Source organism: Eretmochelys imbricata, chromosome 2 (assembly GCF_965152235.1).
Source record: "Eretmochelys imbricata isolate rEreImb1 chromosome 2, rEreImb1.hap1, whole genome shotgun sequence".
Taxonomy (NCBI): Eukaryota; Metazoa; Chordata; order Testudines; family Cheloniidae; genus Eretmochelys; species Eretmochelys imbricata.
Genome location: NC_135573.1, coordinates 179244262 through 179258290, shown reverse-complemented (window position 1 = coordinate 179258290; position 14029 = coordinate 179244262). Strand labels below are relative to the sequence as shown.

Genomic DNA, 14029 nt, shown 5'->3' with positions numbered 1-14029 from the left:
CTTCCTTAAAAAGGCAGAAAACTTCTTGCTGAGTGTCCAAGCAATGATTATTGGACCCCTATAGTTTGTTACGAATTATAGTTTTCATATTCCAAAATGAACAAGTTAACTCTTTTGGAAAACTTTATAATGAAATGACTGGAAAAACTATAATATGGAAATATGACAAGTACAAAATGAACTAAATGATGACAATCCAGCACTATTTCAATGTTTTATATGTAGATTCTATTCTGAAAAGGATTAAGGATGATGGCTTTACAATAGCAATGCAAAGGGAAATAGTTCTGACAGAAGAACAAGCACATCAGTTTTACAAGGAACATGAAAATGAAGATTTTTTCCCAACCCTTCTAGAACACATGACAAGGTACATTAATTGAAAGGCAACAAGTTTGAACTTACAAATGGAAGCAATATTTTTCACAATGCATAATAAACATGTATAACTCATTGCCACAAGATACAGTTGTGTTCAGTGTGAGTGAAATGAGTTTTATGGATAATAAGAACATTCACAGATACATCAGACGTATTATCCAGAAGCTAGCTACCTCTTGATAGAATTCACTCAAGGAATGACCCCACCCCCTGTAGCTGACTAGTTCCAGACTTTAAGAATAGTTAGGTTTCTGAATTTCACTACAGAGCTGGGGAATAATTAGATCCCAAGAAAGTAAGTCATGGCAAAAACAGTATTTGAAAAATCAAAAGTGTTTTTATCAACAGTATATAAAAACAATAATAATGATTGTTCTAATTCAGCCCATTAACCCTCCTCTACTCACTTTTATTTTCTCCCCAAACATCTGACAAATATCACTCATCCTCCTATGTTGTCAACAGAGTATGGTAAGTAGGTGTGGCTGTCACTGCAGTGAAAATGTTCCCTCAAGCAAAGTGACAACAGTCATTTCAGGCAGAAGCAATTACAATTTCCAAAGAGTTTGGCCAAGACTCTTCTCCCCAATATCTTCACAACATTCTCTATGGTACTGGTCTGGTGATCTGGGGAAAAATCCTGGCTCCGTAGAAGTTAATGGCAAAAAACTCCAATTGACTTCAGTGACGCCAGGATTTCACCCCTGATATGTAAGTTGATGACATCCCCTGCATCTAATGGCACTGTTCAGTAGTATGTTCATTTAAATTACCTTCACCCAATGCCCCTCACCCCTGCCCAAAAATATAAAAAATTCACCGGAACTTCAGCTTTTTAACTGTATATTGGATTTTAAATCTCTCCAATGTCAAGGCACCTTTTCCCTGGCTACACTGAATTTAATCAAATTATTTTAAGAGATATTTTAGGGGTTTTTTTCCAATTGCTTTTTTAATACTAACAATCACATTTAACAGTGGTCCAACCCTTGCACTTGGTTTAATACGAGAAAATGCTGTACAACGCTGGAGAGATTTACTAGGCCCAAAGAGTCTTGAAGAGGCTAAGGAGAAAAGTCCAGCCAGGTAGTATTTGTAATAGCTATACATTATTCATAATCTGCAATATACATCCATAATCAGTGTATACATTTAGCCCCAGTGTAACCAATGTAACTATAATGCTGTCATCTGAAAAGTGATATGTTTCTGAAAGTTTTTATGATTTTCTTGATTATATAGTGTAGCACATACAGCATCAACTGGGTTTATAAAAAACAACACATGGCTAGTAAACATAGCGGAAAGTTCAAATTAAAAAAGAACATTGTATGCAAGATTTTGAAGAGAAGAGAGGGATCTGTTGAGTCATAATGATTAGTTTGATTTATTTCTGTGATTTACACAGCTGTCAGCTAATTATTTTCTATTTTCTAACTGTTCATTGATTATATATTACTCTGGATGATATATCTGCTTGAAATTGTTTTCTGTTTTACTTATTCTCTTCTTTGAAAAGTGTCCTATGTCTTAGCTAAATTAAATTTGGGTGCCTTTGTGTAAGTATAGTGTTCTATTTATGGCTCAGTTTTCTTTTCAGGTATACTAATTTCTTGTAAATATCATATCAATAATTATGTTAGGTACTTCAGATAGTGTTTGTAACATTGTTTTCAGTAACTGTTGTTGTATTAAGACATTCACTCACAGTGTCTGTCATCTATAGCAGTGGTACTGTTTATCATTTAGTAAGACCTGTTATTAGTGATCATAATGGGAATTAGTGACTAGTTTAAAAATTGCAGTATTTATAGCTAAATGTAGGTAAACTGCAATTAATCTTCCAAGTCCAGGGTCTTAGGTTACATCTGTGCTACAAGCTAGGGGTGTGATTCCTTGCTTGTGTTCACATATTCACACTAGTTCTCCTCAAGCTAGAACTAGTATACATAGCAGTGTAGCTGTAGTAGTGTGTGTAGCATCAGCAGAGGCATGGCTGAGCTGTGCCGAATACATACCCACCAGTTTCAGGAGGGTTTGTACTTGGCGTGGCTCAGCTGGGCCTCTGCTGTGCTACCCGTGCTATGCTGCTATTTATACTCTGCTATACTGCTATGTATATTTGTTAGCTTAATGAGAACTAGCCCAAGTATGTGTACATAAGCAGAGAATCACATCCTGAGTTTACAATATAGACATAGCATTAGTATCACATAAAGAAACAGGACACAGGAACGTTCTGAAGTAGTTGAGCATTCACTGATGGCAGCAGACAGGAATGGAATTTTCAAAAGCACTTAACGACAGGTTTCAGAGTAACAGCCGTGTTAGTCTGCATTCGCAAAAAGAAAAGGTGTACTTGTGGCACCTTAGAGCATAAGCTTTCCGATGAAGTGAGCTGTAGCTCACGAAAGCTTATGCTCAAATAAATTGGTTAGTCTCTAAGGTGCCACAAGTACTCTTTTTCTAAAAGCACTTAAGTAACTTAAGCTCATAAATCCCATTGAAAGCCAAAATGATTGGTTTAGAATATATTTATTCATTTCAAAAGGTTTGTAAGTATCCTTTGTGCCTCCAGTGTCCACCATCCCACCCCTCAAAATTAACATTAATTTAGGAGATTCATAGGGATACTTGTGCATGAAAATGTCATGTCATTGAACAACCTTGTTTTAATAATTGTTAGTTTACGTTCAGAGTATGCAGTAGAGAGTGTACCTCTCAATCAGCTGCATGGCAGTGCATCACCTGGTGAAGCTAAGAAGGAACTAGAGTTCTTCTTCCCAGTGGAACACACTTTGGCAGTTATCAAACCCACGGCTGTTAAGGAACATAAAGGTAAACATTCTAGAACAAGCATACCAAGCCTGTGGATCTCATTCCAAAATAACTGTGGACCTCATTCCTACAAAATATTAGCAATATAAAATTTGCAGTGAGTTATAGCAGATCAATTCTTTTTGTCTTTCCTAAATACATTTGCTATATTTATAAACCTTCTTATAGGCATGAAGTAATTCTTGATGCTGCCCCACTACTGACATTTGATTAGCCCAGGGGTCGACAGCCTTTCAGAAGTGGTGTGCCAAGTCTTCATTTATTCGATGTAATGTAAGGTTTCACGTGCCAGTAATACATTTTAACGTTTTTAGAGGGTCTCTCTCTATAAGTCTATATTATATAACTAAACTATTGTTAGGTTTCAGAATAGCAGCCGTGTTAGTCTGTATTCGCAAAAAGAAAAGGAGTACTTGTGGAGAGACTAACAAATTTATTTGAGCATAAGCTTTCATGAGCTACAGCTTACTTCATCGGATGCATTCAGTGGAAAATACAGTGGGGAGATTTATATACATAGAGAACATGAAACAATGTGTGTTACCAGACACACTGTAAGGAGAGTGATCACTTAAGATGAGCTATTATCAGCAGGAGAGAGGAGGGGAGGGGGAGAGAACCTTTTGTAGTGATAATCAAGGTGGGCCATTTCCAGCAGTTGACAAGAACATCTGAGGAGCGGGGAGGGGTGGGAATAAACATGGGGAAATAGTTTTACTTTGTGTAATGACACATCCACTCCGAGTCTCTATTCAAGCCTAAGTTAATTGTATCCAGTTTGCAAATTAATTCGAATTCAGCAGTCTCTCGTTGGAGTCTGCTTTTGAAGTTTTTTTGTTGAAGAATTGCCACTTTTAGATCTTTAATCAAGTGACCAGAGAGATTGAAGTGTTCTCCGACTGGTTTTTGAATGTAATAATTCTTGATGTCTGATTTGTGTCCATTTATTCTTTTACATAGAGACTGTCCAGTTTGACCAATGTACATGGCAGAGGGGCATTGTTGGCACATGATGGCATATATCACATTGGTAGATGTGCAGGTGAACGAGCCTCTGATAGTGTGGCTGATGTGTTTAGGCCCTATGATGGTGTCCCCTGAATAGATATGTGGACACAGTTGGCAACGGGCTTTGTTGCAAGGATAGGTTCCTGGGTTAGTGCTTTTATTGTGTGGTGTGTGGTTGCTGGTGAGTATTTGCTTCAGGTTGGGGGGCTGTCTGTAAACAAGGACTGGCCTGTCTCTCAAGATCTGTGAGAGTGATGGGTCGTCCTTCAGGATAGGTTGTAGATCCTTGATGATGCGTTGGAGAGGTTTTAGTTGGGGGCTGAAGGTGATGGCTAGTGGCGTTCTGTTATTTTCTTTGTTGGGCCTGTCCTGTAATAGGTAACTTCTGGGTACTCTTCTGGCTCTGTCAGTCTGTTTCTTCACTTCAGCAGGTGGGTATTGTAGTTGTAAGAATGCTTGATAGAGATCTTGTAGGTGTTTGTCTCTGTCTGAGGGGTTGGAGCAAATGCGGTTGTATCGTAGAGCTTGGCTGTAGACAATGGATCGTGTGGTGTGGTCTGGGTGAAAGCTGGAGGCATGTAGGTAGGAATAGCGGTCAGTAGGTTTCCGGTATAGGGTGGTGTTTATGTGACCATCGCTTATTAGCACCATAGTGTCCAGGAAGTGGATCTCTTGTGTGGATCAACCTCAGCCTGGAAACTATCCTTGCAACAAAGCCCGTTGCCAGCTGTGTCCACATATCTATTCAGGGGACACCATCATAGGGCCTAATCACATCAGCCACACTATCAGAGGCTCGTTCACCTGCACATCTAAAAATGTGATATGCCATCATGTGCCAGCAATGCCCCTCTGCCATGTACATTGGTCAAACTGGACAGTCTCTACGTAAAAGAATAAATGAACACAAATCAGACGTCAAGAATTATAACATTCAAAAACCAGTCGGAGAACACTTCAATCTCTCTGGTCACTCGATTACAGATCTAAAAGTGGCAATTCTTCAACAAAAAAAACTTCAAAAGCAGACTCCAACGAGAGACTGCTGAATTCGAATTAATTTGCAAACTGGATACAATTAACTTAGGCTTGAATAGAGACTCGGAGTGGATGTGTCATTACACAAAGTAAAACTATTTCCCCATGTTTATTGCCCCCCTCCCCGTTCCTCAGATGTTCTTGTCAACTGCTGGAAATGGCCCACCTTGATTATCACTACAAAAGGTTCTCTCCCCCCCTCCTCCGCTCTCCTGCTGATAATAGCTCATCTTAAGTGATCACTCTCCTTACAGTGTGTCTGGTAACACCCATTGTTTCGTGTTCTCTATGTATATAAATCTCCCCACTGTATTTTCCACTGAATGCATCCGATGAAGTGAGCTGTAGCTCACGAAAGCTTATGCTCAAATAAATTTGTTAGTCTCTAAGGTGCCACAAGTACTCCTTTTCTTTAAACTATTGTTATATGTAAAATAAATAAGGTTTTTAAAATGTTTAAGAAGCTTCATTTAAAATTAAATTAAAATGGAGATCTTATCAGTTTAGTGTGATCCTTGCCCTTGCTTTTCCTTGCTGAGTTTTCCAATGTCTGGCATGTATTTGGATACTTTTAAGTTGCACACAGGCTTCTGAGTGATCAGATGTTAACTGGCTCCGAGAGGGACAGAGGACAGATTTCATGTGTGAAAATACCGGTTCACACAGGTACGTGGATCCAAATGCTGAAAGCATTGCAAACGCAGTTTTCTTTAAACAGTTACATTTCATTGGCCGGGACATCCAGCAGGTCAGAATAGAGGTCCCATGATCTCTCTCAGTAGCTTCAAGTGCACTCCGCAGATCTATAAACTTTGATGCCCACAATTCTGAGCTTTTTAACTGAATGAGCTGCATTTCAAAATCTTCAACACCCATCCACTGAAATACAGACAAATCCAAGTCGCTTTCATTGAACTTTTCAGGTTTAATTAGAAAAGAAAGCATTGTGCCAAATCATTGGAAATTTTGAAATCTGTCAGAAAATTCTGATTCCAGTTCTTGCAGGTACATTCCAGTCTCATTGACACTGACGGTGCAACATGTCAATAGCTCTTTTATGTGTTGGAAGTAGCGGAAAGTCGAAGTTCGAATATCCCAAGAAAAAACTGCTAGTTTTGCAACAAATGCTTTCCAGGCTTCATAAAGATCCAGAACCATTTGCCCTACACCTTGGAGACAGAGGTTGAGTTCGTTTCGATGAGCAGTGATGTCAGTTAGAAACATGAGCTTACATAGCCATTTGTCATCATCCAGTTTGGGGTAGTTTTGTCCTTTTTCCGACAGAAAGGCCTTGATTGCATCAAAACAGTTTACAAAGCACACCAAAACCTTGCCATGACTTAGCCACCGAATGTTGCTGTGAAGTGGAATGTCGTTACAAGCACTGTCCATCTCTTCTAGCAGTTCTTGAAACTGTCTGTGAGTCAAAGCAGATCGAGCAACAAGGAAATTCGCACCACTGTATTCATCACATTATTAAGCTCTGAATTAGAAATTTAAGCGCACAGGTTTTCTTGATGGATGATAGTGAAATTTGACTGTCGGGTGGCCAATTTGATCTTCAAGTAACTTTACAAATTCCTTCAGTTTTCTGACCATGGCAGGTGCACCATCTGTTGTCATGTAAAATATTTTTCTGATGTCAACTCCTCGTTCTTCAAAATGGTTTACAAAACTTTCCACTATATCTTCCCCCTTTGTTGTGCCACGGAGGGGTTTTAGGCAACAAAGTTCCTCTTGGATTTCATCGGAAGTACAATATCTTGCAACAACTGCGAAACGTGGAACGTCGTTTATATCCATGCTCTCATCAACTGCAACGCTAAACACTGCTGTGTCTTTTAATGCAATCGTCTGCCTTTCGTTAATGTTTTCTGCCATTTCGCTTATGCGTCTCTCAACTGTTCTGGCAGAGACAGGCAGTTCTTTTACTCTAGATATGATCGTATCTTTATTTGGCAAATCATTGAACAAAACCTCCGAACTGCTGAGAAACTTCTTATATATATTCGCCATCTGTAAACAGCTTTCCGGTTTTTGCAATGCACTGTGCAATCTTGTAACTTCCTTCTGTGGCTTGATTTTTACTTACACTTAAGCTTTTAAAAACACTGCTTTGCTTCTCATATCCTTCTACTGCCTTTTTGATCGATTCAGTCTTGTCTGCTTCATCAAGAAAAGTTTTCTCATGCTTCGTTTCAAAATGTTGTTGAACACTTGATGTGTGACAAACAACACTTTCACAACAGAAAGCACAAACAGCACGGTCCTTCTTTTGAATAATTCCAAATGTGTCTGTCCAAGAAGGCTGAAATGAATGGACATCTAACTTTGCTTTCTTAGCTGACATTTTGTCAAATGTATCCCTCAACTGACAGTGGGGAAAAAAATGGAGACAGAGGGCATGCACAAGGTCAAACACAGTACGCTGTTCCATGTGGTCTGATATAAGCAGCAAACCTGGACTTAAAAATATCCCAGTGGCCTGGAACAATTTTTTAAGGTGAGGGTGCTGAGCTGTGCCCCCTCTTGTCCCTGTCTGCACCCCACACTGCCCCAGGCTGGGGCCAGTGGGCCACAGCTGGGGGTGCCTGCAGAGCGCTGGGCTGAGGCCAGGAGCAGAGCCCCAAGCCCGCGGCCGGTACCCCAGGCAGGCAGTGGGCTGAGCGGGTCCCGCGGACGGAACCTCAGGCTGGCAGCAGAGTGCCACTGAAAATCAGCTCACATGCCGCAGGTTGCTGAGCCCTGCATTAGCCAAAATTGCCTATGGTTCCTTCCTCTCACAGGCCACGGAGGTGGAGATGAATTCATGTTTTACTGTGAGTGTCATAAATATAAAGGGAAGGGTAAACTCCTTTAAATCCCTCCTGGCCAGAGGAAAAAACCCTTTCACCTGTAAAGGATTAAGAAGCTAAGATAAGCTCGCTGGCACCTGGCCAAAATGACCAATGAGGAGACAAGATACTTTCAAAGCTGGGGGGGGGAACAAAGGGTTCTCTCTGTGTGTTGCTTTTGCCAGGACCAGAGCAGGAATGCAGGTCAGAACTCCTGTAAAGAGTTAATAAGCAATCTAGCTAGATATGCGTTAGATTCTGTTTTGTTTAAATGGCTGATAAAATAAGTTGTGCTGAATGGAATGTATATTCCTGTTTTTGTGTCTTTTTGTAACTTAAGGTTTTGCCTAGAGGGATTCTCTGTGTTTTGAATCTGATTACCCTGTAAGGTATTTACCATCCTGATTTTACAGAGGTGATTCTTTTACTTTTTCTTCAATTAAAATCCTTCTTTTTAAAAACCTGATTGCTTTTTCATTGTTCTTAAGATCCAAGGATTTGGGTCTGTGTTCATGTATGCAAATTGGTGAGGATTTTTATCAAGCCTTCCCCAGGAAAGGGGGTGTAGGGCTTGGGGGGATTTTCGGGGGAAAGACGTTTCCAAGTGGGCTCTTTCCCTGTTATTTTTGTTAGATGCTTGGTGGTGGCAGCAATAAGGTCCAGGGACAAAAGGTAAAATAGTTTGTACCTTGGAGAAGTTTTAACCTAAGCTGGTAAAAATAAGCTTAGGGGGTTTTTCATGCAGGTCCCCACATCTGTACCCTAGAGTTCAGAGTGGGGAAGGAACCTTGAGAATGAGCTATATAAAAAGAAAGAGGAAGCCGTATCAAAGGAAAGATAAAATCTCCTTTATTCATAGAAAGAAAAAATGGAGTCGAGTCTTCCTAAACTTGCTACTGCCATTGTTTTTACCTCTTCATCTGGACCCACCACTATTAGAAACAGTCTCTGTTTTATAGTAACAGCTCTAGTGGTTATTTTGATTTTTATATGTCCCCATTCATTTTTGTGAATCTCACTTTTCCCTTCTTGGAACTATGCAGTTTGATCTTACCAGGCCAGCTGGTGTGTGTCACATTTCAACTGTCCAATGAGAGATAATGGGATGAATTTTTTTGTTAATAGTCATTCTTTTTGTGCCATCTTTATGGAAATGTATTAGTAAATGACTGATGAGAATGACTTGTTGCAGGTTTTTAAGGAATCTTGATCTATTCAGGATCTCACTCCTGATTATTCTGTATTATAAATAGCATGTTTATAGCCATGATTATATGAATTTGCCAGAAAACAAATCTAGCAGTTTCTGGAATTTTTCAAGGTTATCATTTCTACATGTGTTTAAAATAATGTTAAAAATTAAGACCAATGTATTTTTTTTCTCCTAGATGACATTTTGCAGAAGGTTACAAATGCTGGCTTTATTGTATCACAGATGAAAGAAATAAATTTCACCCATGAAATGGCAACACAGTTTTATAAGACTCATGAAGGAAAACCCTTTTTTGACCAGTTAGTAAATTACATGTCTGAGTAAGTGTCTGATTTTACAATATTGTGCTATGTAAATGTAGCAGTTATAACTTTGAATTTATAGAGCAGGCAAAACGTTTTTGTTGAACATAAGAAGACTCTTGGAATTCTGCACTTCTTTGTCATTTTCTGTGTCAAATGTAGGGAATTTTTAGAATGTTTACAAAAAGAACTTAAACATTTATTACCTTTTTAGAATACAATGTCTTTCCTTTATTAGGCAGTGGGTTTCACTTAGAGAACCTGTGAATTACACTGAACTGAATTATGACCAACTTTTTGGATTTGTTCCTCAAAAAAAGAGAATCCTGGGCAACTACTTATGTCTCCCCACCTTTTTTTTTGTTTTTTTTTGGGGGGGGGGGGTTGGTTTTTTTTTTTGCAAAGGACAAGGAATGGGAAAATAGGCTAACCATCTAACCACTGAAGTTGTTAGGGAATGAATTGTTTAAGGCCATTGTTTTCCACTTGGATAAACAGTAAATAAGAATTTTTCTGTTCAAAGGGTCTTAAGAATCCAAATTTCATTTTAAATATGTGCCTCTTCCCATAGAAAACCACTTCCGCATCTTCACTCTTTCTGCGTCCCCAATCTTTCACCATACGTTTCTCCAGGTGGTCTTTCAAATGCAGACCCAGAGGGGTATATGAGGGAAATGTGACTGTCTTGTTAAACGTATCACATTATACTTTGGAGACTTTTGACAGTATCTATCCCCTCACCCTCAGAACTAATTTTCATCCATCTCTAAAGCCAGACATACTCTCTTCCTGCAGTGAATAAGGAACAGTTTTTCCCCAGGAGTTAAATTTTGCTAACTATTCAGTAAAGGGTTCAGTGTTATTCTATGTTCTATAGTTGCAAAGCTCTTGTGGTACATATGATATTTGTATATCTTGATTTCACAGGGGTCCATCAATGATAATGATCCTAACTAAAGAAAATGCTGTGGAGGAGTGGAGGCAATTAATGGGTCCAACAGATCCAGACGAGGCAAAAGAGTCTTCTCCTGATTCACTTAGAGCTCAATTTGCACAAGATATTTTGCGTAATGCAGTTCACGGCTCATCTAATAAGAAGCATGCTCTGAAGAGCATTGAATATGTATTTGGAGAGATTGATCTGAATAGTCTAAGCCACAACTAAAATCTATCTGTAACAGTTAAAACGTAAGTCGCTAAATGGTTATACATCTATCTGTCCACCTGTGTTTTATGTTATATATAAAAAGCAGTGATAAAATAAACTTTTTCTCCCTAATGAAATATTTTGTTACCAATTAGTAACACTCCTGTAGAATGTACCAATTAATTTACTAATGTGTACTAGATCATTCATGCTGGTAATGACCACGATAGTCATGTTCACAAAATAGTCTTCATTATAGCTCACCCCTTAATTAACTCATATAGGGCTGGAAGGGACCTTGAGAAGTCATCAAGTCCAGCCCCCTATGCTGAAGCAGGACAAAGTAAACCTAGACCATCCCTGACAGATGTTTGTCAAACCTGTTCTTAAAAACCTGCAAAAATTCACCTCCCTTGGAAACCTATTCCAGAACTTAACTACTTTTTATAGTCAGAAAGTTTTTCCTAATAGCTAACCTAAATGTCCCTTTCTGCAGATTAAGCCCATTACTTCTTGTCCTACTGTAATGGGGTCACTTACCTCTTGAATACCTGCTAGTGACTGGCTGTGGTATTGCAGTCCTTTTCTTGCCCCAAGCGCCCATGACAGGCTGCCCGTCAACCTTGGTGGGTCTTCAGTGGCTTGGTATTATAGAGTCCAGTAACTAACATTCTGTTTGCCCTTGCTAGGGTCTTCAGCCTCAGCTCTGGGTCCTTTCAGTTTGGCTCTTTGTTTGGGCTCCAAAATAAGGTCTGGTCCCATCTTGCATTTTACACCAGTTTACCTGTAGCTGGTAGGGGAACCTGGGCCCATTATAAACAGCAGCTATGCACTGCTTGATTTCCCTTCAGGGGAGGGTGTTGATGATCAACCAGCTGGTCCAGTCCATGCTCTGGCACCAGTTCAACACATTGACCTCACCCCCAAGAATCTGGCCAGCCTCCAGAAGAAGATCCTGGAGTTTTTTCTTGCTGGGACTGCACTGGGTCTTTGCAGGTGTACTAATCCTTCCCATGGGGGAGGGTGGACAAGGCCTGATCTGCATCTGCAGCCAGGTCCACATCTTCCACCTTCAGACCCTGCAGAAACTCCTTTACACTGCATGTAGTCCAGCATGGAGCATGCTGGCGTTCACCTTCCTCCACTGCCTCTAAGGGCTCTGATATAACAGGCAGCTCTTTTTTCTCCATGCAAGAGGTCTCTCCTGAGACCTCTCTGAGCTGCTGATCTTTACCAGGACCTCCTCAGGACCTGGAAGCTCATTTCAGCAACCAGGTCTGTAGTGGCCTCTGAGGGGGAGAACCTCCTCAAGAACCCTGGCTACACAACCCCCATCTTCTTGTGAAGGTAGTGAGTCCCCCTTGGTGCACTCAAGGATGACCCTGGCTGTTGGCACCAGACTCCGATACCTCTTGGACCCCACAGGGCTTGGTCAGTTCATGGCGCTGTTGGATCATATTAAAGAAGTTCTGTATTAAAATCACAAATGAGTTTGATTCCCCATAGTTTAAATTCCAGGGTATTACTAATTAAGAGGTCTCTTGGTTTTTGGTACTGTTTCTCTCCCTCTATGTATGAAACTTGCAAGCTGCTAATTGTGTTAGTACATTCTAAGACAGAGTCTGTTCTCAAAGCAATTCCCAGAGAGAGAGACTCAAAGCAATACTCTTAACAACAGAAACAGCACCCAGAGACTCCCCACCCTTTTGTTGTATTAACAATTGTGATTAAAATAGAGATAGAGGATGTATGTGGATGGATGCTTGGTGTGGATAATAACTGAATGATCAGGGAGGTGCCAGCCTAAGAATCCAGTGTCCATCGGCTGAAGAAGGCGTCAAGTGGAAATAACCAGAGGACCCCCCCGGAGGGCAGACTGGAATCCACCCAACAGCCTCAAGAATGGGAGAACCAAAGAACAAGATAACATCTTGGAGCCGTCAGGAATGTGCTATCTGCTGATTGATTCAGCAACAGCATGATGAAGCTATTCCCATAGACTGGCATAGGAAGAAATTCCTATAAAAATGGACTCTAAAAAGTGAACTTTGGGGTCTGATTCTGCAAACCAACTTCCAGGAGCATCAGATGAGCATCTGACAAGGCCCTGCTCCCTCCTCATGTCCAGGCCACCTGGCCAGTGGCTTGGCATGAGCAACTCTAAGGCTGGTAACTATGATAACAACCTTGCAGAACCTGTGTGTGTGTGTGTATGAATGAATGAATGTGTGAATAAATATGAGATTGAATGGAATGTTATAGCTATAACTAACTGCTTACTATGTTTCTTTCTGTATTCACAATAAATGTGGTATTTTGCCTTTTTTCCTTTAATAAGATCCTGCTGGTTTTTAATTTATTGGTATAACAGTGCTCCACCATCTGCATCCCCTGTCATGTGCTCCTTGCCTCCTGCTTCTCTCACTTTCCTTGTACAGGTCCTGCAGGAGGGTGCTCACTTCCCACTTCTCATCTCTGGCCCTCTGGAACTCAACATCAGGCTTCTGCCCTGTGAGCCTCCCTGGCCACCCTCCCACATACCACCTGAGCTGGCTGAACGACATCCAGTTGGGGTGCCTCCACACCACACCCTGAAAACATCTGTACATGCTCATGCTTTATACAATCCATTTTTTCATGCTTTTGTCCCATCCCAACACCAAGTGGTGGAACTTGTTCCAACCTGCAGAGGCTGAGGTTGGGCCAATCTGTACTCAGTTCTCATTCCACAGCCTGCTGGGGTTATTAGTTGACAGCTCCTCCTTGGAGCCATGAGCAAGGGCATGTAGCTGGTGCGGTTCATTAACTCCCTGAAAACTGTACCTTTTGCAGCAAGAGAGAAACTCTGGTGCACATCTACAGGAAGTGCATCAAGCTGCAGCCTTTCTTCTGGCTCCTCCAGAAATTTTTACTGAGGTTCCCCAAAACTCCTAACTCTTGCTCTTCCTATGTGTGGCACCACAAAGTCCTGGGACCTCCTTGTCCACCTTCTCCTGGCCATCCATCACTCCAGGAGGAGGAAGCTGGATGGGTAGGGGAGGTACTCTGCAACTGTGAGGCCTATTTCCATTCCCTTGTTCAATCACATTTCTGGGCAGAGTTCCTCTGGGCAGTGTCCACTGAGTCCTTAAGACACCATTGAGGAGTGGTGGGTGCAGTCCAGGTTTCTCTGCTCAGTGTCCCCTTCTGGTTTCCTGGTTTTCAACCTTTGACCTCATTCCTGTTCCTGTTTTTTCTCTTGTTGTCCCTAGTACTTAACTGCAGCCTG

The 14029-nt window shown here is 40.9% G+C and overlaps 1 protein-coding gene across 1 annotated transcript in view; it reads left to right on the top strand.

Moving 5' to 3' along the window:
• The window catches only part of NME8 (NME/NM23 family member 8), a 41453-nt gene extending 28437 nt beyond the window's left edge, over positions 1–13016 (top strand). The window contains exons 12-16 of the mRNA XM_077811024.1: positions 226–370; positions 1360–1467; positions 3068–3219; positions 9488–9632; positions 10542–13016. Of these exons, the coding sequence (XP_077667150.1) occupies positions 226–370; positions 1360–1467; positions 3068–3219; positions 9488–9632; positions 10542–10779 (788 nt within the window). The 3' untranslated portion in view covers positions 10780–13016. The remainder of the gene's footprint in view (positions 1–225; positions 371–1359; positions 1468–3067; positions 3220–9487; positions 9633–10541) is intronic.
• The last annotated feature ends 1013 nt before the right edge of the window (positions 13017–14029 follow it).